This window comes from Protopterus annectens, chromosome 12.part0 (genome assembly GCF_019279795.1).
Source record: "Protopterus annectens isolate FY-2018-M chromosome 12.part0, PAN1.0, whole genome shotgun sequence".
NCBI lineage: Eukaryota > Metazoa > Chordata > Ceratodontiformes > Protopteridae > Protopterus > Protopterus annectens.
The window spans coordinates 1282104759-1282127014 of NC_056746.1; the positions used below are offsets into that span (position 1 = coordinate 1282104759).

Below are 22256 nucleotides of genomic sequence, written 5' to 3' on the forward strand. Positions count from 1 at the left end.
ATAGTCTGGCCTTACTCATCCCATTGTCCATAATTATATATTACCCCTAATGAAAATAACTGGGATTATACCATAAATAATTTTGGGGGAGACCCATGCAATGGTAAAGTATCTAGGAGGTGCCTATGTCCATTAGTAGAACAGGGAGTAGTCCTGGGGTAAATTTTCTGTTTACAATCCATAGATCTAAGTTACTTTTGAATATGGACAGGGATGAACTTTGCTTTATGTGTGTGGTGAGTCTGTTCTAGAGCAGCAGTATCCTCTGTGAGATATACCTGTCCCTCCAGACTGTTCTGTTGATGTTGCAGAAGAGGTTTAGATCCCTAGACTGAGTATTTCTGATGCCATTTCATTTGCTGTTGTGCAGTAAATCCATTAGTATTGAGTAGGATAATGCCTTTCATGCCAGACACAGGTCATCTCTTAACAATCTGTAGGATGAGTATCTGAATATATATATATATATATATATATATATATATATATATATATATATATATATATATATATAGTTCCCTATCAGAAGCCTGAAACACTATAAGCTTGAAAATCAAAATCCTGAAACAAAAAGCCTGAAAATTCAAAATCCCGAAAACCCAAAATCCTGAAACTCAAAATCCTGAAAACACAAAATGGACATACTGACGTCATTGTGGCTTTGCTATTGTTAGCCCTGTGGTGTTAGGTCATGCGTTAGGTTCAGGTAAGTGTGCGGTTGGTTTTATGTTAGGGTTAGGGGCGGTTTAAGTGAGTTAGGGTTAGGGCGCAGGTTAGGCATGTATGCAATAGTGACAATTATTGGGGTTAGGGGCGGTTTAAGTGAGTTAGGGTTAGGGCGCGGGTCAGGTGAGTGTGCGATATTGACGGACCTTAGGGTTAGGGTTAGGGTCAGGGTCAGTTGATAGATATTAGTGTCTTTATAGTGACATATTAGCATTATTTGTGTTTTCAGGATTTTGAGTTTCAGGATTTTGGGTTTTCGGGATTTTGAATTTTCAGGCTTTTGGTTTCAGGATTTTGATTTTCAAGCTTATAGTGTTTCAGGCTTCTGATAGGGAACTATATATATATATATATATATATATATATATATATATATATATATATATATATATATATATATATATATATATATATATATATACATAAAGTTTATGGGTGTGGGGGGCTTTCCCCCCCACACACACACAAATGGGGAATGCAGCGGGGACTTGACCCCCTGCAAAAGAAGTTTAAAGGAGAAGAGCGATTTTTGAAATTCACTTTCCTGTATTTTCAGTCTCTTTTAGGCATGTTAGCACTTGGCATCTTGAGTGCCAACATTTCAATAGGGAGCCATGTAATTGAGTGTGTATAGTGGGCAAGCCTGCACCCCCCCCCCTTCTGCTACATGATGCAGATCCCCTTTCTACCTGCCTTGGAGCTTAGCGGAATACTTGGGTTCATCTGAAAACAGATATTTGACCTTGGACTAAGAATAATACAGTGGTGAGGATGGGGAACTTGAACTATATAAAGATTGATTTTAGAGTTATTTTATTAGTGACAGAATTATCTTTCAACATTTAATAGTGTTCCATTCAAGATACAGTGTTTTAATTTTTTTTTTTTCATTTTTGGAATCTGTTTTGGTAAAGAAGCTGTAAGTAATTCTATAATATTGTCATTTAGAAATGCAAAGCCTGTACTTAGTTCAGAACTGCTTTGACCTCTAGTCTTTCACAACCTGTAAACTGGACAATAAGGCAGGAGCAACTGATGAGAAGGCTTAATATTTCCTGTCCACGTATTAATTTGGGATTTGGGTGTGAAGTGTGACATCAGATATTTTATTATGTAAAAAAATTGCTTTATACAAGAAAGGGTGTGCTATTTGAATTATTAAATCAGTTCTTCTTCATATGAAAACCTAATAAAAAAATTGCATTTAAGATTTAAAATAATTGCCCTGGTTGACTAGAAATGTCAAAGTAAAATTACTAATCAAGTAAATTGTTAGCAGTTCGAAAGAGTTAAATGGAAATGTAACAGACTATCCCACTGACTTTGTATTTCATACATTTTTCAGGTTTCCAAACTTCAGACGCTGGTCAACCTTGCTCTGAAACTGGTTGTACTGCCACAAATAAATGGTGAGTGAACCTACAGTGGGACTGGTACCATGTTTTCCCCTAATTGTTGCCACATGCCTCAAAAACTTTTGAAAAGTGCATTTTCATGAATACTGCTTCACCGAACCGGTAATAAAAACAAAACAGGAAACACTGCAGCACCGAAGCACGCTACAGTGGGGATAAGGGAATATACCTGTTTCCCCACTGTAGTGCGATCTCAGAGTTAGTATATTTAAAGTAGCAGGGGTGCAGGGGGTTTACCCCCTGCAAAAATGCATTTGTACTCTTTCTTTTTTTGTTTTTATTACCGGTTCGATGAACTGGTATTTGCGAAAGTACACTTTCATTTAAGTGCACTTTCGTGTAATTGGGTTCGTACTTTTCTTTTTTGAAATAATGATGTTCGACAAAGAAAAGTAGACCTATAGATATATATATATATATATATATATATATATACACACACACACGCACACTATAGTATATAACTATAAATATATATATTGTAGAAGTGTTTTTCTTTTTATACTGTGATGCTGATTGCAACTGCATCGCAACATCTGTTAAAAAAAATACTTTGTTGGTTTCAGAGGAAATGGGGTTAAGTCTTACTATGGTGGCCTCTGTGAAAATGGGGTGCATGCTGAAAGTGTGAAGACCATAAGTGCAATCCTCAGAACTGATAAAATACAAATCTAAACAAAGAAATTAATACAAAGTCAAAGTTTGAACGTCCTTGGAGAAGTCCCCTTTGTCGGATTAAACTGTGTAAGATCGCTACATTACCAGAGTTGGAGAATATGCTCTTACCCAAATATTGTTCAGTGATGGAGTTAGCAGGAGACTTACAAAAAAAATTATGTTTTTTGTTGATTTTAATTTTGGTCAGTACTTGGTACAAACATACAATGTATTGATGCTTATGCTACTGAAGTCGACATTTGGGTCTGTTGATTATTTTCAGCAGATCCATAGATAGATAGATACATGTAGATATAAAAATATATAGCTCTCTCTATGTATATATATATATATATATATATATATATATATATATATATGTTAAGAGGCTATGTGTGGGAACCCTCCTGTCATAATCCTTAGAGGTAGAACTGTAAGTTGCGCTATTCATGATGTTTTTTATCACAGTTTTTTTGTTTTTTGTTTTTTTTTGTAGTCTCAGGACTCAACAACAGCAGGTCTCAGACTTATGATAAGGGTCCCTTAGAATGACTTTCTTCATAGAAGATCACTTATTGCATGACACTAATCTTTCAACAAGTTTTTCACCAACAAATGGGCCGAATCCACAAAGTCAACTGTGCACAGTGGGCTGAACTACAACAGACCGAGGCACTGAAACCACAGATATGTGATGCAGAAGCCACATAGGTTCATAGGTTAGTACTAGGCTAACTGCTCTTGTGAGTCATTGTAAGCCTAGCCAATTATCCCTTGTGAGACTCAAACCCTGCACCTTGTGTTTGTAAGGCAAACACCTTAACCATTAGGCCACCCTCCCACGAATAACCTCCGTGGCCAAGAATGCTTCTGAACTGTGTGCATACCAGGAAGCATACACACAGAGTGCCATACAGCACAAATTAATGCACAGCATGGTGTTCGCAGAGCTATCATTTACAGCCCTAGGTCATATAGCACAATGTTTATAATTGCAGTTTATGTGATATGCCAGGAAAACAGCAGAGCTCATTAGTGCCACACTAAGTATGACACAGCAGAGCCCATTAGTGCCATACTAAGTATGACACAGCAGAGCTCATTAGTGCCACACTAAGTATGACACAGCAGAGCCCATTAGTGCCATACTAAGTATGACACAGCAGAGCTCATTAGTGCCACACTAAGTATGACACAGCAGAGCCCATTAGTGCCACACTAAGTATGACACAGCAGAGCCCATTAGTGCCACACTAAGTATGACACAGCAGAGCCCATTAGTGCCATACTAAGTATGACACAGCAGAGCCCATTAGTGCTACAGTAAGTATGACACAGCAGAACCCATTAGTGCCACACTAAGTATGACACAGCAGAGCTCATTAGTGCCACACTAAGTATGACACAGCAGCAGCGCTCATTAGTGCCACACTAAGTATGACACTACAGTGTATTCAGACATTGTCTGCAGTAACTGTGTTAGACAGAGAGCAGGGTTTCGCTGAGCTCCATTAAATTATTCAGAGCAGTGTAGGCAACTATAACTTGTCCAGCAGACATGCTTACTGCATTGCAGGGATAGCTTGTGCAATTTTACATTGTATAGAGCAAGATAGGATGTCACAACTAGTCCTGTAAATACTAATGGCCAGAAGTTGTTGTGTCTTTCGGCTTTTCCCGGTTAGGGGTCGCCACAGCGGAACTCCGGTCCGCTAATGATTGGCAGTTGATTTTTACGTGCTGAGTTGCCAGCCCTAACACACAACCTTCACCGAAGGTACGCCCATTCACGCATGTCTCCATGCAGAAGACGCTCTAACTGAGAGTTGAACCGGTCAGCGTCTTACTGTGAGGCGACCGCTACCGCAGCACCACCACCGCAGATTATGGCCAGAAGACAGAGCGGAAATCAGTGCAGCCCAAACTCAAAACCAAGACTCAAACACAAGGCTCATGTAACTTCAGCTGGTAGTCCAACTAGACAGAACATGTAGTCGCAGAGTAGCAAGCATTCTAGTAGCTCAGGATTTTGGGAACAAAAGGTTTTTGTAGTAGGTTATTATATTTGTTTAAAAAAACATGCTACTGTATTTACATAGTACACATTTTATTTAAAATTATATTTAAAATGTGATTTAAAATGCTATTCTTAGCATTGCCTGTTAAAACTCCTTTCCAGGAATCATGTAACATTTATTAATACTTTAAAAGGAAGTTGCAAATATCGCTACTTAGTTCTGATGAAGTATGAATAATCACATGTATGAAAGCACTTAACTTTGTTTAACAAAATTTATGTAAATTGATTTTGCCACTACTCTGCAACTACATGTTTTATCTAGTTGAATTATCATCTGATTCTACATGAGCCTTGTGTTTGATTCTTAGTCCTGTGAATAGGCTAGGTTATACCTGGCTTGTGCACTATATAAAAAAGAATGATAATTCTAGCAAAAAGTGCATCTTAGATGCACATATCAGTGCTGAAGTGTGCCCCATTAAGTTATAGGGTACAGTATGGAACATATACTCATGCAATAAAACTATATATTCATGCATAATGTAGCCATATGAGCAGATGTGAAACTACGTATCCATGCATACTGTAGTCATATGAGCAGGTGAAACTATGTATTCATGCATAGTGTAGCCATATGTAACTGTGATTCACTGCTTGGAACTAGCAATGTGAAAGTTGTACAAATCTGCAGACACACTTTGTGAGTTGCCATTTAGATTTTATGTATGTTAGCAACATATTACTCTTGATTACTTCATGATTTGTCTGGCACATAAAATAATGCATAATAATTTTCTGATTTCCTCTACGTTTTATGGATAAAGGTGCATAGTTGGAAAAATATGTAGCATTGTATGTTACAGGAATACAAAGTTAAAAGCTGAGGATAGCTTTGCCTAAGGAAACAGCCTGAGGATAGCTTTGCCTAAGGAAACAGCCTGTAGAGCCCCTTTTCTACACATATTAGGAAGGTTCTGAATGACTGACTTTTAACAAATGGAGACAAAAGCGATCTCTTGTCTTCTTACTAGATAATGGCTGCAGCTGGTTCAGCTATGCAATGTGCATTTCTACCTAAACTGATTTAACCAAAGCACAAACTAGTATAGGGATCACTGACTAGTCTACAAACACCAGGCTGACATTAAATTATACAAAACCAAATGTTATTATTGTAGTACCAAGTGAAAGTGCAAGTAACCTGCAGTAGTTGGGAAGTGTAAAATTGTTACCTAACTACCCACCAGTGAAACTCAGAGCAATTTTCAATTATATCTTACTTAATAAACAAAGATAAATAAATACAACTATTTTAAAGGCTATGGAAACCCATTAAGGATATATTAACAGCCAGGGAGTGTTAATGCATAGGTGACCAGATCATACATTGTCACTGTAACCTACTACTTAAAACAGCATTTTTAACAGCTGATATACTATATATTTGCATAAAAAATAAATATACCTCAAGGCTGGTCAAACAGGACAATGCACTTGAGCTTTTCCATGTTCTAATCACCATAGACAAAATCCCATATCACTTACTTGCAAGCTATAGGTCCCCCCTGTTCGACCCAGGAAACTCATGCCATGTATTTAAACTTATTGGAAACATTAACCATCCAACCCAATACCATATTCATGGGTGACTTTAATTACCCCGCTATTAACTGGGAATCCTTTACGACACCAAATGTACAGGCACAGAGATTCCTGGATTTTTGTAATCATAAACTCCCTGGACTAGATTGTCAATACACTAACCAGAGGTGTAACCATACTGGATCTGGTCCTCACTAATATGGGAAAGGTCTGCACCCCTCCTAGTGTAATGTCTTCTCTGGTAAGGTCAGACCACAAAATGGTCTCCTGTGAAGCAATAATAAAACCTGGAATCCTAGCTAACCCTGGAATATTCAGGAACTACTCTAAGGCTAATTTTCTGCTATTAAGTGATAACCTAGCAAAATGTCAAGCCCCCATAAACCCTGAGAACACTGCTGCCTATGCAGAACTGTTTACAGAAACACTATATAAGCATGGTAATAGCTGCATAGGGGCAGGTTTACCCTCCAGGAAGAAGTACAGAATTAACTCAAAAAACAAGCCACCATGGTGGAATCACAAAATCAATAGGCTGTATAACAGAAGGAAGAAAATCATGGCAAAAATTAGGAGGTGCAGGACAAAACAGGATAAAAGCACTCTCATCAAACTAAACAAACAACTCAGAGGACAAATAAAGTCTACCAACACCAAATTTGAGGTAAATTTGGCCTCCCAGGCCAAAGACAACCACAAAGCATTATTTAGCTATGTCCGCAGCCTCAAAGGCAATGCACAATTGTATGCAGAGCTCATTTTAAATGGAGCCACCTATACTGAGCCAGAAGATATAGCTAACCTATTGGCTGACAAATTCAGCTCCAGCTTTAACCGTCTCTTCCCCTGAACCTTCCCTCAGGAAATATCAAATATAACTTCCTCTACTATCACTAAGGAACAGATCCTTAATGCCCTCTCTAAGACCAAGAACATTGCATCAGTGGGACCAGACAATATCCCAGGATGCTTTCTAAATAGCATGAAACATGACATGTCAGGGCCTTTGGAATTACTATATAACTGTAGTCTCCAAACAGGTTTCATACCTGATGAATGAAGAAGGGCAGCAGTCATCCCTCTGCACAAAGGTGGGCCATCTACAGACCCTGGAAACTACAGACCCATAGGTCTGACTAGTCTTTTATGCAAAACCATGGAAAGAATCATCATGGAAATGATCAATAATGACGTAGTAAACCTCCAAACACTGGACCCAACCCATTTTGGTTTCATCAGGGTCAGGTTATGCCTACTCTACCAGGTGGACTTCTTTGAGAAGGTTAACAAAGCAATGGATGAGGTTAAAACGGTTCACACTGCCCATCTTGACCTGGCCAAGGCATTTGACACAATACCCCACTCAGGTATTAATAAACTCAAGAGGTTAAATACAAGCCTTTATGTCACCCAGTGGATAGTCAACTGTCACAGGCAGGACCCAGGAAGTTAGAATTGGGAAAGCCACCTCTACAAGGAGACCAGTCACAAGCAGAGTCCCTCAGGGATCAGTCCTGGGACTGCTCCCTTTTGGCATTTACTTCTCCGAAGTCAAGGCCAATGTCAGTGGTCTCTGGCTAACTAAATTTGCAGATAATTGCAAATTAGGAGCTGGCATTGAATCCCACACTGACACAAATGTTCCCCGGGAAGAGCTGACACAGACAAACAACTGGTGTCAGAGCCATAGACTAAAACTAAATGCCAAGAAATGCATAATAGTATCCTTTGGGAAGTCATTCACTCCTGGTAACTATTATATTGACAACACAACCCTAAGACCTGACCCAGTAATCAGAAACCTGGGGACACAGATAGACAGTAATCTAGCCTTTGACTATCATGTGTCTACAGTACTAAAGAAATCATTCTATGTTGCACAACCTATAAACAAAGGTATGGCATCTAGGTCCAATAAAGTCATTGCTTCACTGTATTTGACATTCATCAGACCTGTCATTGAGTACAATGCCTCCTTTGGTATGTACCTAACCAGGCATATGCAACAACCGGAGCATCCACAGAGGTTCTTCACTAAAGAATGCAGGGCATAAGTAACATGTCCTGTACAGACCACCTCAAGGCCCTATCCCTGTATTCTGTCTCCTCCAGGCTGTTGAGGGGAGATCTATGCCTGGCATACAAGGCATTGTCAGACCCTACTCTGATGGACCTCCTGCTTATCCGTAAAACAAACTGCACCAGAACTATTCATTCTAAAGACTTAAACCTCGCCTGTGATATAAATAGGACCTAATGGAGTGACAGGTATATATCCCAGTGACTACCCTTTCTCTGGAACAGGATCCCCATCCATCTGAAGCAGAGCTCCTCCCTAACCCAATTCATGTGTAACTTGGACAATTGGATAGTGAACAGGAAATTCATTCCTGATTTGGCACTTATGTCTCGAATGGACACAGGTAACCTGTAAATGGTTCATCTTCCAGGCCCCCGTTTGTAAATGTTTCATCTCACAGGCCCATGCTTACACTTATCAAGGGTATCAGAACGTGTCAGAGATTTGGGATGCATGGCTTGGCTTAAAAAGGTCCTTGTGGTCATTAGCCTAGTAAACACCCATGAACCTATAAGGATGGATCAAAACTCAACAAAAGTCATGCTGCTAGCTGCTTTGGAGGACAGGACTTTTTTTTTTAAATAAGAAATTAATTTTTTGTTTTTTCAAGTATATAAGAGACAAAGGTATTTCCAGTGCAGCTCATAACAATCATATCCGTTTTATTATTTTTGTCATCTACCTACTCAGAAAAGATCCTCTCCTAGAAAGTGTGCAAAATAAATAAATGACAGCAAAAGCAGAAAACTCCAGGTATTCACCGCAACGTTTTAACGGTCAAGTAAAACACACAAAGCTTTTCAGTAGAACTCTTCCTCAATGCATAAAATCAACAGCATAAATCACTTCATTTTTAAAAAACATTTCAACCAATCTGCTCACATAATCAATTACTTAAATAAACTGAATTACAGTGCCCTGTCTCTTAAACATGTAATGAATGAAATGGAGCTATATAAATGCAAATATATATATAAATATAAAAATACAATAAAAAATAAGCATTTAAAAGCTCAAATCATTTCATGTCTTTGTTTTAAAAGGTTTGATACCGACAGCAGAAATTAAACCTGGAAGATGGTCTGCTAGAAAAAAATTAATCCATTTGTATTTACTTAACTCAGTTTTATTCACAAGGTCAGCACCCTTAGAGTTCTGATTAATTACTTGTAAAATTCTAAATTTAAATTAATGTGTAGAATCATCGCTGTATACATGTTTAGCCAAAATAAAAAAAAATGAAGAGATACCTCGTTGTAGTTCTATATAGACCATTCAGTACCTCGTTGTAGTTCTATATAGACCCTTCAGTGCCTCATTGTAGTTCTATATAGACCATTCAGTACCTCGTTGTAGTTCTATATAGACCATTCAGTGCCTCGTTGTAGTTCTATATAGACCATTCAGTACCTCGTTGTAGTTCTATATAGACCATTCAGTACCTCGTTGTAGTTCTATATAGACCCTTCAGTGCCTCGTTGTAGTTCTATATAGACCATTCAGTACCTCGTTGTAGTTCTATATAGACCATTCAGTACCTAATTGTAGTTCTATATAGACCATTCAGTACCTCGTTGTAGTTCTATATAGACCCTTCAGTACCTCGTTGTAGTTCTATATAGACCATTCAGTACCTCGTTGTAGTTCTATATAGACCCTTCAGTGCCTTGTTGTAGTTCTATATAGACCATTCAGTACCTCGTTGTAGTTCTATATAGACCCTTCAGTACCTCGTTGTAGTTCTATATAGACCATTCAGTACCTCGTTGTAGTTCTATATAGACCCTTCAGTGCCACATTGTAGTTCTATATAGACCATTCAGTACCTCGTTGTAGTTCTATATAGACCATTCAGTACCTCGTTGTAGTTCTATATAGACCCTTCAGTGCCACATTGTAGTTCTATATAGACCATTCAGTACCTCGTTGTAGTTCTATATAGACCCTTCAGTGCCACATGCCTGGATAAGCAACCTTTGCTTCACCTTAGTGGATAGCCTGTAAGTGGTGTCATACACCATTTTACAGGTAAAACCCCATGAAATGAGGGGTTGCTAGGGGTGTCACTCACTCCACAAAGGGGTAGCCACCACGGACCCCGGGAACTACCGCCCCATTAGCCTAACGAGCCTGCTCTGCAAGGCCATGGAATGTATCATCATGGAACTTATAAACAAAGACATTGGTAGCCCTCAAACTCTGGACCCCACCCAGTTCGGGTTTGTAAAAGGCAGATCATGTTTCCTAAACCTGATTGACTTCTTTGAAGCAGTTACCAAAGCCATAGACAAGGGTTCACACAGCCTATCTAGATCTCGCCAAGGCTTTTGACACCATCCTCCACTCTGAAATTATAAATAAACTCATGAAACTAGGTATAAATCCCTATGTTACAAGATGGGTAGCCAAATGGCTCACTGACAGAACCCACACTGTGAAAGTAGCAGACTCAAAATCTGACTCCAGACCAGTGACAAGTGGAGTACCACAAGGATCAGTCCTGGATCCTCTCCTGTTTGGCATCTACTTTTCTTTAGTACAGGCTAGCACAGATGGCCTTTGGCTAATGAAGTTTGCGGATGACTGCAAACTAGGAGCCATAGTTGAGTACCCAAATGATGTGGACATCCTACAGAAGGGCCTTATGGAGACAGATGCCTGGTGTCAGCGCCATGGCCTCAAGCACAATGCGAAAAAGTGCATTGTCATCCCCTTTGGTAAAAACTCTGTATCCATGAGCTACCACATTGGTGGCAGTCTACTTAACACCAAAAGTGTGATAAGAGACCTTGGGACACAGATAGACAGCAGCCTCTCCTTCAATAAACACATTGCCACAGTAGTCAGGAAATCCTTCTACGTGGCACACCTCATCACAAAAGGCTTCTCATCCAGGAAAAAAGAGGTAATTATTCCCATCTACTCGTCACTCATCAGACCCATTATAGAGTACAATGCCCCTTTTGGTATGTACCTCACAAGACATCTGCACCAACTGTAAAGGCCACAGAAATACCTCACAAAGAGGATTACTGGCCTCAAACAAATGCCCTATGCAGACCGTCTCAAAAAAACTCCAGCTTTACTCCGTCACATATCGCCTACTCAGAGGCGATCTCTGCCTAACATACAAAGCTATGTCAAACCCTGAGCTGTTGGACATGCTCCACCTAAAGAAATCCCAATCCCTCCAAGCTACATGCGCTAGGGACCTAAACCTTCTCACCACATTAAACAGGACATGCTGGAGGGATAGATGCCTGTCCCAGAGACTTCCCATACTCTTGAACAAACTACCCATCTTTATCAAGCAAAGCTCCTTACTAGCTCTCTTCAAGAAAAATCTTGATGATTGGATGGGAAATAGGAAATTCACCCTGGGGATCACCTCTGTGGCTCTGCTTGACAGGGGCACAGGAGAATAATCTTCTTTAGTGGCGAAAGCCAGGGTACTTTTTCGGCTAGGCTTGTATAGGCCCTAGGGCCGATAGCCTAGTACCTACTTATAAACTCTTTTACAGATAACAGCCATATGAAATATGGGGCTGCAGGGGGTGTTGCATATTCTTTTATAGCTGCAATCCATGAAATGGGGGGGTTCCTTTCACAATAGACAGTTTGGTTATGATTCACCATTGTAATGAGTAATGGCACTGAATAGACTTATGCATAATCTGTAAAGATGCATTTTAATACTGTTAGCATAGTTATGCTGTCATCTTATGACTTCCAGTTTTGAAAGAGATATTCATCCTATGACCTCTAGTCTAGTTTTAAAAGTCTTTATGTTATAACTTTCACAGCAAACTTTCCAAAACAAAGACTCACACCGTGCCTTAAGTCAGCATGGAGAGACACAGGGGTACGCAGTTCTCAAACAGTGTTTTCATTTTCATTTTACTGACTTTCTATGGCAAAAACATCACCATCACCTTCACAGATTAAGTTAGGCTATATGCTTTAATATCATTTTTACAGACATGTTTCTTTTTCTGTCACCTGGGTGAATGTAAGCTGACAGGATATTTCAGAATGTGTAATAAACCCTTTTCAGAAGACTATATGTAGTATGCAACACTTCTTATTTATTTTCCTGAGGTACCATGTGACCATCAGACCTACCTCCTGTGTGTCTTATTGGTCATTCATACCCAAAACGTGAGAGCCGTGGTGCCCATTCAATCCTCTAAGGAATTTTGTAAAAGTGTGTTAGATAAATTGTTAAAATCAGACTGTAAAAATCATTCACAATAACAGACAGTAATGCAGGATGCTCAAGTATCTACTGTATACACAGTCCCACTAATGTACATTAGGAGGCAAAAAAACATACATAAACATGTACAGAGTTTTGACTAACTTTATTCAGGAAATACTCTCCATTTTATACTATTTACAAACAGCTTTTGCCCACCTCACTGTCGTGGTCAGTGACAGGGTCTTTACATCACTGTAATTCATAAGAAAATGCTGAAGTAATGCTTTTCAAAAATCTTTTTTCCCATGAGAATATTACAGCCTTGCAAAGCACCTGGTCAGTCACAATGTCCTTCCGAGGATGTAACCAATTCAAGGCTCTTAGATTAGTTCGAATACAATGGATGAGTGTCTTCTTAATACTTCTCTTTGTCTTCTCTTGTCCACCAGCTGGACATTATCTCTGATAGTGCGCACAAGGCCATTCTCCTCGGTGGAAGCAGGAAAAGATACACATGCACACAGATTCATTATTTTCTAACTTTGCAAATAATTATTCACTGACAGACATGAGCCAGCTTAGCCAGCTACTGTCAGGGTCAAAGCTTTAATCACACTTACAGTTTAAGCCTCAAGCAATAATATGCAAGTTTATTTCTACTGCAATTCTAGTAAAATAGAATTAAATGCATTACATATTATACTGTTCTCAGCCTTTGCACTTCATATATGTTCGAGTACATTTATATATGCCTGACCACACAGCTTATATATGTCTGAATATATGTCTCTCTAACAGTTTATATATTTGAATACATATTTTCCTAACAGCTTATATATGTGAATACATATTTTTCTAACAGCTTATATATGTGAATACATATTTTTCTAACATTCTCCCTCCTGTTAATGCATTTCATTCTACTTGAAACATAAACAATATCATTTCATTTCTTAGCCTTTTCCCTTTAAGGATTTTCAGCTAAGTAAGTCATTTGTTTTATATTTCAGATAGGCTTTCGCTTGGTATCAACAAATTCAATTCCATGTCTTGGTACATAGTTTCAGTTACTGATATGTCAACTAAGTCTCTAACTAATTTCTTCATACAGGGTATCCCGCAGCAGACGCATGCTCCAATTATGAGCAGTACCACACAAATAGCAATTAGAATATTCATCAGGACTGACCCCCACCCCCCAAATAGATTCTGGAAAAAGTTCGTCAGTGGGTTTGGGCCTGGTTCTGCCATTGCTGACACCTGCTGTATTACCTCTAGGTGGTCGTTGATTTCATGTTGGTTGTCTGGAATGTACGCACAGCATTCTTCTTTGATAAGCGCGCACGTACCACCTCTCGCCGCTAGGGTGAAGTCGAGAGCCATTCGGTTCTGTAGTACAACAGTTCTCATTGCATTCAGTTCATCAGTCACAAGTTCAAGAGCGGAAAAAGTCGCGTTGCTCATTACTTCGAGGAGTTTTGACAATTTCCTCAGTTCCCAAATCGATTTGACTGCTCCGTAGGCTGGGAATATTCCAGCCCAGGATATGACACTGTCACTCAAGTCCATATGAGTCAATTTTTCTTTGTCCTTCACAGCCGACTGATCCTTCCAGCTTGCTTCAATCTTACCCACCGGATTAGCAGGTTTCTTGACTGTATTCTCGGCTTGTTGAGCTGCATCTCTCACATTGCGTATTTTACCCAGGGGCAATTCTGCAGTATGTCTTATGGCTGGAACCAGATAACCCAAAAAACAACTGCCGGACCAATTCTCAGGTAACCATTTATAGGCCTTTTTCCCACAAACAAAATAACAATTTTCTACTTTAGTACTGATGCGGGTTAACCCTGAATGAAACATTTTTTTATCTATAACAGATAATTGTCTATATATTTCAGGAGTTTTTTGCACATCTCTTAACGTTGTTTTCATCAAGCTTAAATATGAACCATAGTTCGAGCTACAACTAGTACCTTGGTCTACAGGTTTTATATAACATTTGTACGACACAGTTATGTTACAATTACTCCAACCAACCTGGAGTGTATCATTTTTAACAAAGCAAACAATTCCTCTTTGAGTAACGGGTAAATATAATGCCACTTTGTCTTGTGATCTCACAGTACCCGTGTCAAACAATAAATTTTCCCAAGTTTCATTTATCCCCAGAGGGACAGTAGACATTAATAGTCCTCCATATGCTGTAGGTATTGCAGTACAAACCCAGCAATTTGAAACGTTCATAGTCTCTACGTAGACTCGTTTCATAGCTAGGTATGTGTTAAAGTTCGGGTGCCAGTCTATGGCAAGTTCATCACGTTTTATCAATTTCACTTCTGTAGTTATATGCAAGAAAAACCATAACAACAAAGGGTCACCACAAACATGGTTAATAAATGTATGATCAGTAGGCCAGTGAACCAATGTCTTTGGGGTTGTTTTGCATTTTTATACACTCTGCCTCTGGCCATCCTGTTTCTGTGGTATATCAGTTAAAAAGTGTTTATCCAACTTAAACTTCTTAAGTGGTTTACAGTGCGTCAAATGAACCCAAGATGATCTCTCAGCAATTTTCACTGCAGTAGGTGTTGCCAATAGTACCTGGTATGGACCTTCCCATTTTGGACTCGCCCAGTTCTTTTTCTTGATGACTTTCAGCCAAATCCAGGACCCCGGGGTCAGCACGGCCTCCGGCTTTGTTTCTTCTTTGTCTGAAAAAGAGTTCAACTGCAAAACAGTCTTATTTGTTAACAATTTCTTCATGTGACTAGCTAATGAGCTATCGGCCTCCAGCTCTGCAGGCATGAGGGCTTTCCATTGTGGCACATAATATGCTCTTCCAAATACTACCTCAAAGGGGGTCAAGCCCCTTACATTTGGAACAGTTCTCATGCTCAGCAGTGCTAAAGGCAGGCAGCAAATCCAAGTCTTTTGAGTCTCACTCATCAATTTCCTTAACTTATTTTTCAAAATTCCATTGTACCTTTCCACCAGTCCTGCTGACTGGGGGTGATAAGCACAATGGTTCTTCAGAGAAATTCCAAAAAATCTCCCAAGCTGGTGTATTGTCTGGTTAACAAAATGTGTGCCATTATCACTATAAATTCTTTCCGGTATGCCAAATCTAGGAATGATTTCTTTCACTAAGGCTTTTGCCACTGTTGCTGCATCCGGGTTCCTAGTCAGAAAAGCTTCTACCCATTTTGAAAACATATCTATGATCACTAAACAGTATTTCTTTCCTTCACATTTGTTCAGTTCTATAAAATCCATACAAATAGTATGGAATGGATAGGGTGGTGTCGGAAAATTCCCTCGCTTCGGTTTAAATGCTCCCTGTGCATGGTGTTTGCTACAAATATGACATGCTGCACAAAATTTTTGTGTATAATTCGTAAATCCGTATGTTTGGAATGTTCTGTTAACTAACTGTACCATCCCCCCTGTTGAGACATGGCTCTGCCCATGGCTCAACAAAGCTGCATATCTAAATAAATTAGATGGCAATATTGGCTTTTTGTCTTTGGAGACGTACAGTCCCTCTTCAAGGATTGCTCCTCGTTTTATCCACTTTTGTTTTTCTGCTTTTGTAGCTAATGTCTGCATTGTTTTCAACATTTCTAAGTCTAGAGTCTCAGAAGGTTGCAATTCTTCATTTGAAAACACGGTCTCTAGGTCTGAGGCAGCTTGCTTTGCAGCTGCATCAGCCCGAGCATTTCCTTTTGAAATCTTATCCTGTCGTTTGGTATGGGCTGCACATTTACAAATAGCTACTTTAGTGGGTAACTGAATGGAATCTAACAGGTTTAAAATCAATTGTGCATGATTAATCGGTTTGCCAGTAGATGTTATCATTCCCCTGTTCTTCCACTGTTGCGCAAAAACATGCACTGTAGAGAAAGCATACTGACTGTCAGTATATATGTTCACACATCTGTCTTTCGCTAGAGTGCAGGCACGTGTCAAAGCTATCAACTCTGCTGCTTGAGCAGACAAGTTATGTTGCAGGGGTTGCGCTTCTATAATTTCACTATCTGTTACTACTGCATAACCCACTAGGTTCTTTCCTGTAGGTCCTCGTCTACAGGATCCGTCTACATAAAATGTCACTTCTGCATCAGCTAAAGGCACATCAGTGAGATCTTGTCTGGGTGTGGTTATTTGTTCCATTTCCTGTAGGCAACTGTGTGGTGTGCCATTTACAGGAATCGGAAGTAATGTTGATGGATTTAATGTTGTGCATCATTCAATTGTCATATGAGGTTGACTCAATAGTATGGTCATACAAGAAAGATGTCTGGCAGGGGACAAAAATGCTATTTTTTCTTGCAGTAAAATTATCGCGACTGCATGAGGTACTCTCAACGTGAGAGGATGAAACAATACCACTGAGGCCGAAGCTTGCACTGCCATAGCTGCTGCAACAACTGCTTGTACACAGGGTGGCAATGATCATGCCACCGGATCTAACTGTGATGAATAGTAAGCTATGGGGCGTTGCTTGCTGCCATGTTGTTGCGTCAGTACTGACGTCATATATCCCTGCCTGCAATCTACAGTCTGAAAAAATCTCTTATGGTAATTCGGAAGCCCTAAAACTAATGATGAAACTATCAGTTGTTTTAGTCTGCAAAAAGCTGTTTCTGCTTCCGATGTCCAATGTAGTATTTCTTGTGCCGCCATTGGTGTTTTAAATATTAAATCAGCCAATGGAGCTGTTTCCAAGGCATAATTCGGTATCCAACTTCGACAAAAATTAGTCGTTCCTAAGAAGGACATCATTTCCTTTTTAGTAGTTGGTTTAGGTGCTTGTAAGATTGCTGTTTTTCTATCTTCATCTAGTGTTCTACCTTCTTTGGATATCACATATCCCAGGTATTTAACCTGCTTTTTCCAAAGTTGCAATTTATGTTTGTTCACTTTATGCCCTTGCTCTGCCAAAAATTTCAATAATGCTATTGTGTCTTCCCTACATTGCTGCTGGGTAGGGGCTGCAAGCAAGATGTCATCTACATAAAGTAACACTTGACTGCCCCCTGGTGGAGTAAATCCCGCCAGGTTGCTAGCCATCTCTTGTGCAAATATTGTTGGATTTTCACTATATCCCTGTGGTAGTCGGGTGTACGTATGCCTTTTACCCTGAAATGTAAATGCAAACCAATGCTGGCTATCAGGGTGTATAGGTATTGAGAAGAAAGCATTGCTAATATCTACCACGGTAAAATACTTTTGTTGCGGCTTCAAATCATTTAACAAGGTATGCGGGTCTGGCACCGTAGGTGCCCTTGGTATTACCGCATCATTTACAGCCTGTAAATCTTGTACCATCCGCCATTCCCCGTTTGCTTTTTTAACAGGAAACAGAGGAGTATTACATGGTGAATTCAAGGATTCTACCAGTATCCCTTTCTTAAGTAAAGCCATTATGATAGGTTTGATTCCCTGCTCCGCATCCTTTCTCAAGGGATATTGTCTTTTCCTTGGTCTAAAAGCCGACTTTGGTGTAATAATTACTGGACCTGCTGTTCGAATAAGCCCTACATCCGATTTCCCTGTTGACCAAAGAATGTTTGGTACCTCACTTAAAGCTTTTTCTTCTTCTTCTATCAAGAACGCCAATCAGCTGTCTTCACTCTGTTGTAAGTGTACAGCTGGCGTATGCTAACCAATTTAGTTTCTGTTTCTGTACTCCTTGGTCTGATAATTCCAACTCAGTTAGTTTCTCCCATCTTGTCACTTTGTCACCCAAATCCACCCACCTAACATCCCTGTTCTTGGTTAGGCTGACATGCGGTAGTTTGTTGGATCTGTACAATTCCAGGAACTCCTGAGGTAATGAACAACTCACCACACTATTGCCCTCAGTATCCCAATATAAAGTCCGTAGTATTAATCTATTTGCAGGATTCCTGAACAATTTTTGTTCGTATTCCTTATCAGGCCCCGATGTGCTACAATAGTATAGGGTACAATGTAACAAATGTTGTTGATCAACATCGAGGGGAAGCACCTTGCTGGTGGCTACGTTCATCAGTTCCTTGGTCACTGCCCCTGGACCGGTTGTAACCAGGTCCTGGCTGTACCAATAATAAGCCTCACCCTCCGATCGTACCACAAAAGCATCGATTTGTCTCTGTGCCTCCATACCTTTCATGGTAGGAACTACTGCTATGCCAAAAAGCTGCATGAGATCTCTTCCTAATAAGTTCATGGGACATTTAGCAGAAAGTACTATTTTACTTCTCTGGGTTATACCCGAGACAGGGTCAGTTATTGCTATATCATGGGAAAGTGGTTCCCTGTACAGCTGTCCGTTTGCTGCTTTCACTAATATATAATCGGGTGACTCAGAGTGCTCCGGCAACTTTGAAGGGTGTATCAAAGTTCGCGATGCTCCTGAATCACACAAGAATTTGATTTCTCTCCCTTCCACCAGAAGTGTAACTTCCGGTTTTGTGTCTGCTAAATAGAGCTCCAAGCTCAGCAAGGCCAAGTCCAAAACTTCACTTTCCCCAACTTCTACATCCGGTTGCATGTCATCTGTGTCTTCTATTATATTTACATTATTTCCCTGCTCATCAGTCTCTCCTGACGACCGCTGAGCAGTATGACTGCCATCTAGTCAATCCTCATCATCCTTATCCTTTTTTTCTGCAGGTGTCTTACTCCTGCAATCCCTTGCCAAATGTCCCTTCCTTCCGCAGTTAAAGCATTCACCTCTTTTGTCTCTGTCCTCATAGAATTCTGAGTTTTGTCAGAACGTTTGTTACCCTGAACATTTAAACTTACCCTTTTTGGCTGTTTGTACTACAAAGACTTCCGCTCCGTCTTCAGCTGTGAAGACCTGCGTTTTCTTTTTCTTTTTACTGTTAAAATGTCTTTCAGCATGCCTAGCATACTCTAATAAGGCTTGAAGCCTACTCGTTCGGTGATCTATCATATGCTTCGTGACGAAGCTAGTGATAGGGGCAATGCAACCTTTTAAGAATGCATTCTTCAATTGTTGTTCATATGAGCTATCATTTTTCTGATTTTCAGGAATAGTCATACCACTATGGTTATTGAAACATTCTAATAATCTACCATAGTATGCGTCTACTGTTTCATTATCTTGTTGCACGCATTGGTTAATACAAGTCCAATCTGCCCTAGGTTTCCATTTTTCAGTAATGCGGTCTGTGAGACCCTTCAACCTAGTATCTAGTTCTGCGTCACTATGTAGGAGTGGCCTGAGTTGCACGTCACGGGCATTCCAGGTGCCGCAAATCATGTGCCAGTCCGGACCTAAAATTTGTCTAACTAATTTTTCTACCTCTTCCCCATTTAGGTGGTAACTCAATCTCATACCCTGTAAATCTTGTACAAATTTTCCAAAGTTAATTTTTGGATGGGGAATTCCCTCTGTAGCTTTCCGGATGTCTTCCGGTGTCCATGGTCTATACACTAAGAGAGTTGAGGCCTGGCCCTCCTGTCCTGCCTGTGGGTTTGGTACTTCAATTAATGGACAGATTTCCTCACTCTCATCTAATGAATTTCCGCTTAGTTGAACATCTGTAAGTGTTTGACGTGTTCGGGATCTAGTTCCAATAGGTTCTCTTACAAATGGTTGTCTTAATACCCCTGTTGTCTCCGGATAGCGTGGGGGGGGGGGTCCAGCCCGCCCTCCCGCTTCATATTCTAAGTAAGGCATCGGAGGAGGTGGTGGGGGAGGGGCCGTTGCTACTACCGTATTATTATCCTCTTTGTCTAAAAATAATGCTTTTGCATTCTTAATTTTCTGCTCCCTCCGGTTCACTTCCTCAATCCACCTATGTGCTTGAGAAACACCCAACTGTCGTTGTTTTTTTGCCTGACCCTCTGCGTCAGATTTTAACTGCTTCAAAAGTTTCACTAGTGATATTTTATCTAATTTACCATTAAATTCATACTTGTTGACCCATTTTGCAAAATGTCTCACATTGTCTGCTCTTTGCAATTGCATATACTTTGCATCTTCTGTTAGGGGCGGGTCTCGCGACCCTTTAGTGCACTCATTTCCCATGTCTCTTTAGAAAAGACTGTTACGTAACCCTTCTCTTGTACCACGTGGTATCTTATTCCCCGTGTCCACAGTAGTGTCTAGAATGACTGTTTTACTTTGCTTTGTTTATTTCCTGATCTATGACTCAAGATACAATACTTCGACTATCTCTCTCCCTGCTATCACAAACCTTAGCAATAGCACAGTGTAACCTGGTCCCTGATCTAAAACAAAGACAAAGAGGGGAATTCTGCTTACCTGAGCCTCCCGCTTACCGCTGTACTTCTTTTTAGGATCCAGTTTTCCGCTTTTCGGCCACAGATCAGACAAGTGGACAGCCTCTTTGCATACGACAATTCAGTCGGAGGTCTTTCCTTCTTCTGCGCAGTTTTCAGTGCCACCTATACACTCTGACCTGCAGCTTACCAAGGGAATTCCGGCTTACCAGAAGGACCAAAATGTTAGATAAATTGTTAAAATCAGACTGTAAAAATCATTCACAATAACAGACAGTAATGCAGGATGCTCAAGTATCTACTGTATACACAGTCCCACTAATGTACATTAGGAGGCAAAAAACCATACATAAACATGTACAGAGTTTTGACTAACTTTATTCAGGAAATACTCTCCATTTTATACTATTTACAAACAGCTTTTGCCCACCTCACTGACATGGTCAGTGACAGGGTCTTTACATCACTGTAATTCATAAGAAAATGCTGAAGTAATGCTTTTCAAAAATCTTTTTTCCCATGAGAATATTACAGCCTTGCAAAGCACCTGGTCAGTCACAATGTCCTTCCGAGGATGTAACCAATTCAAGGCTCTTAGATTAGTTCGAATACAATGGATGAGTGTCTTCTTAATACTTCTCTTTGTCTTCTCTTGTCCACCAGCTGGACATTATCTCTGATAGTGCGCACAAGGCCATTCTCCTCGGTGGAAGCAGGAAAAGATACACATGCACACAGATTCATTATTTTCTAACTTTGCAAATAATTATTCACTGACAGACATGAGCCAGCTTAGCCAGCTACTGTCAGGGTCAAAGCTTTAATCACACTTACAGTTTAAGTCTCAAGCAATAATATGCAAGTTTATTTCTACTGCAATTCTAGTAAAATAGAATTAAATGCATTACATATTATACTGTTCTCAGCCTTTGCACTTCATATATGTTCGAGTACATTTATATATGCCTGACCACACAGCTTATATATGTCTGAATATATGTCTCTCTAACAGTTTATATATTTGAATACATATTTTCCTAACAGCTTATATATGTGAATACATATTTTTCTAACAGCTTATATATGTGAATACATATTTTTCTAACAAAGTGATAGACATTTTTTGCCACAGGAAGTTAAACGAGTGTCAAGAGCAGAGCAGTAACTAATGGAGATTTATTTTTTTCTTTTTCTTATGGACCTAGCATTCCCTCTATGCATGTTTAGAGACTCGAGGGAGGTATACAGTGAGCTTTAGCAAGTGGTTTTATCTGCTTCCACGAGTGTTGCCAACTTCAG

The 22256-nt window shown here is 39.8% G+C and overlaps 1 protein-coding gene across 3 annotated transcripts in view; it reads left to right on the forward strand.

Moving 5' to 3' along the window:
- Nucleotides 1-22256, forward strand: part of LOC122817133 (bactericidal permeability-increasing protein-like) — a 388416-nt gene that overhangs the window by 295339 nt on the left and 70821 nt on the right. For all 3 annotated transcript variants that reach the window (XM_044090325.1, XM_044090327.1, XM_044090326.1), the window contains one exon: nucleotides 2072-2135. In XM_044090325.1, coding sequence (XP_043946260.1) covers nucleotides 2072-2135 — 64 coding nt within the window. The remainder of the gene's footprint in view (nucleotides 1-2071; nucleotides 2136-22256) is intronic.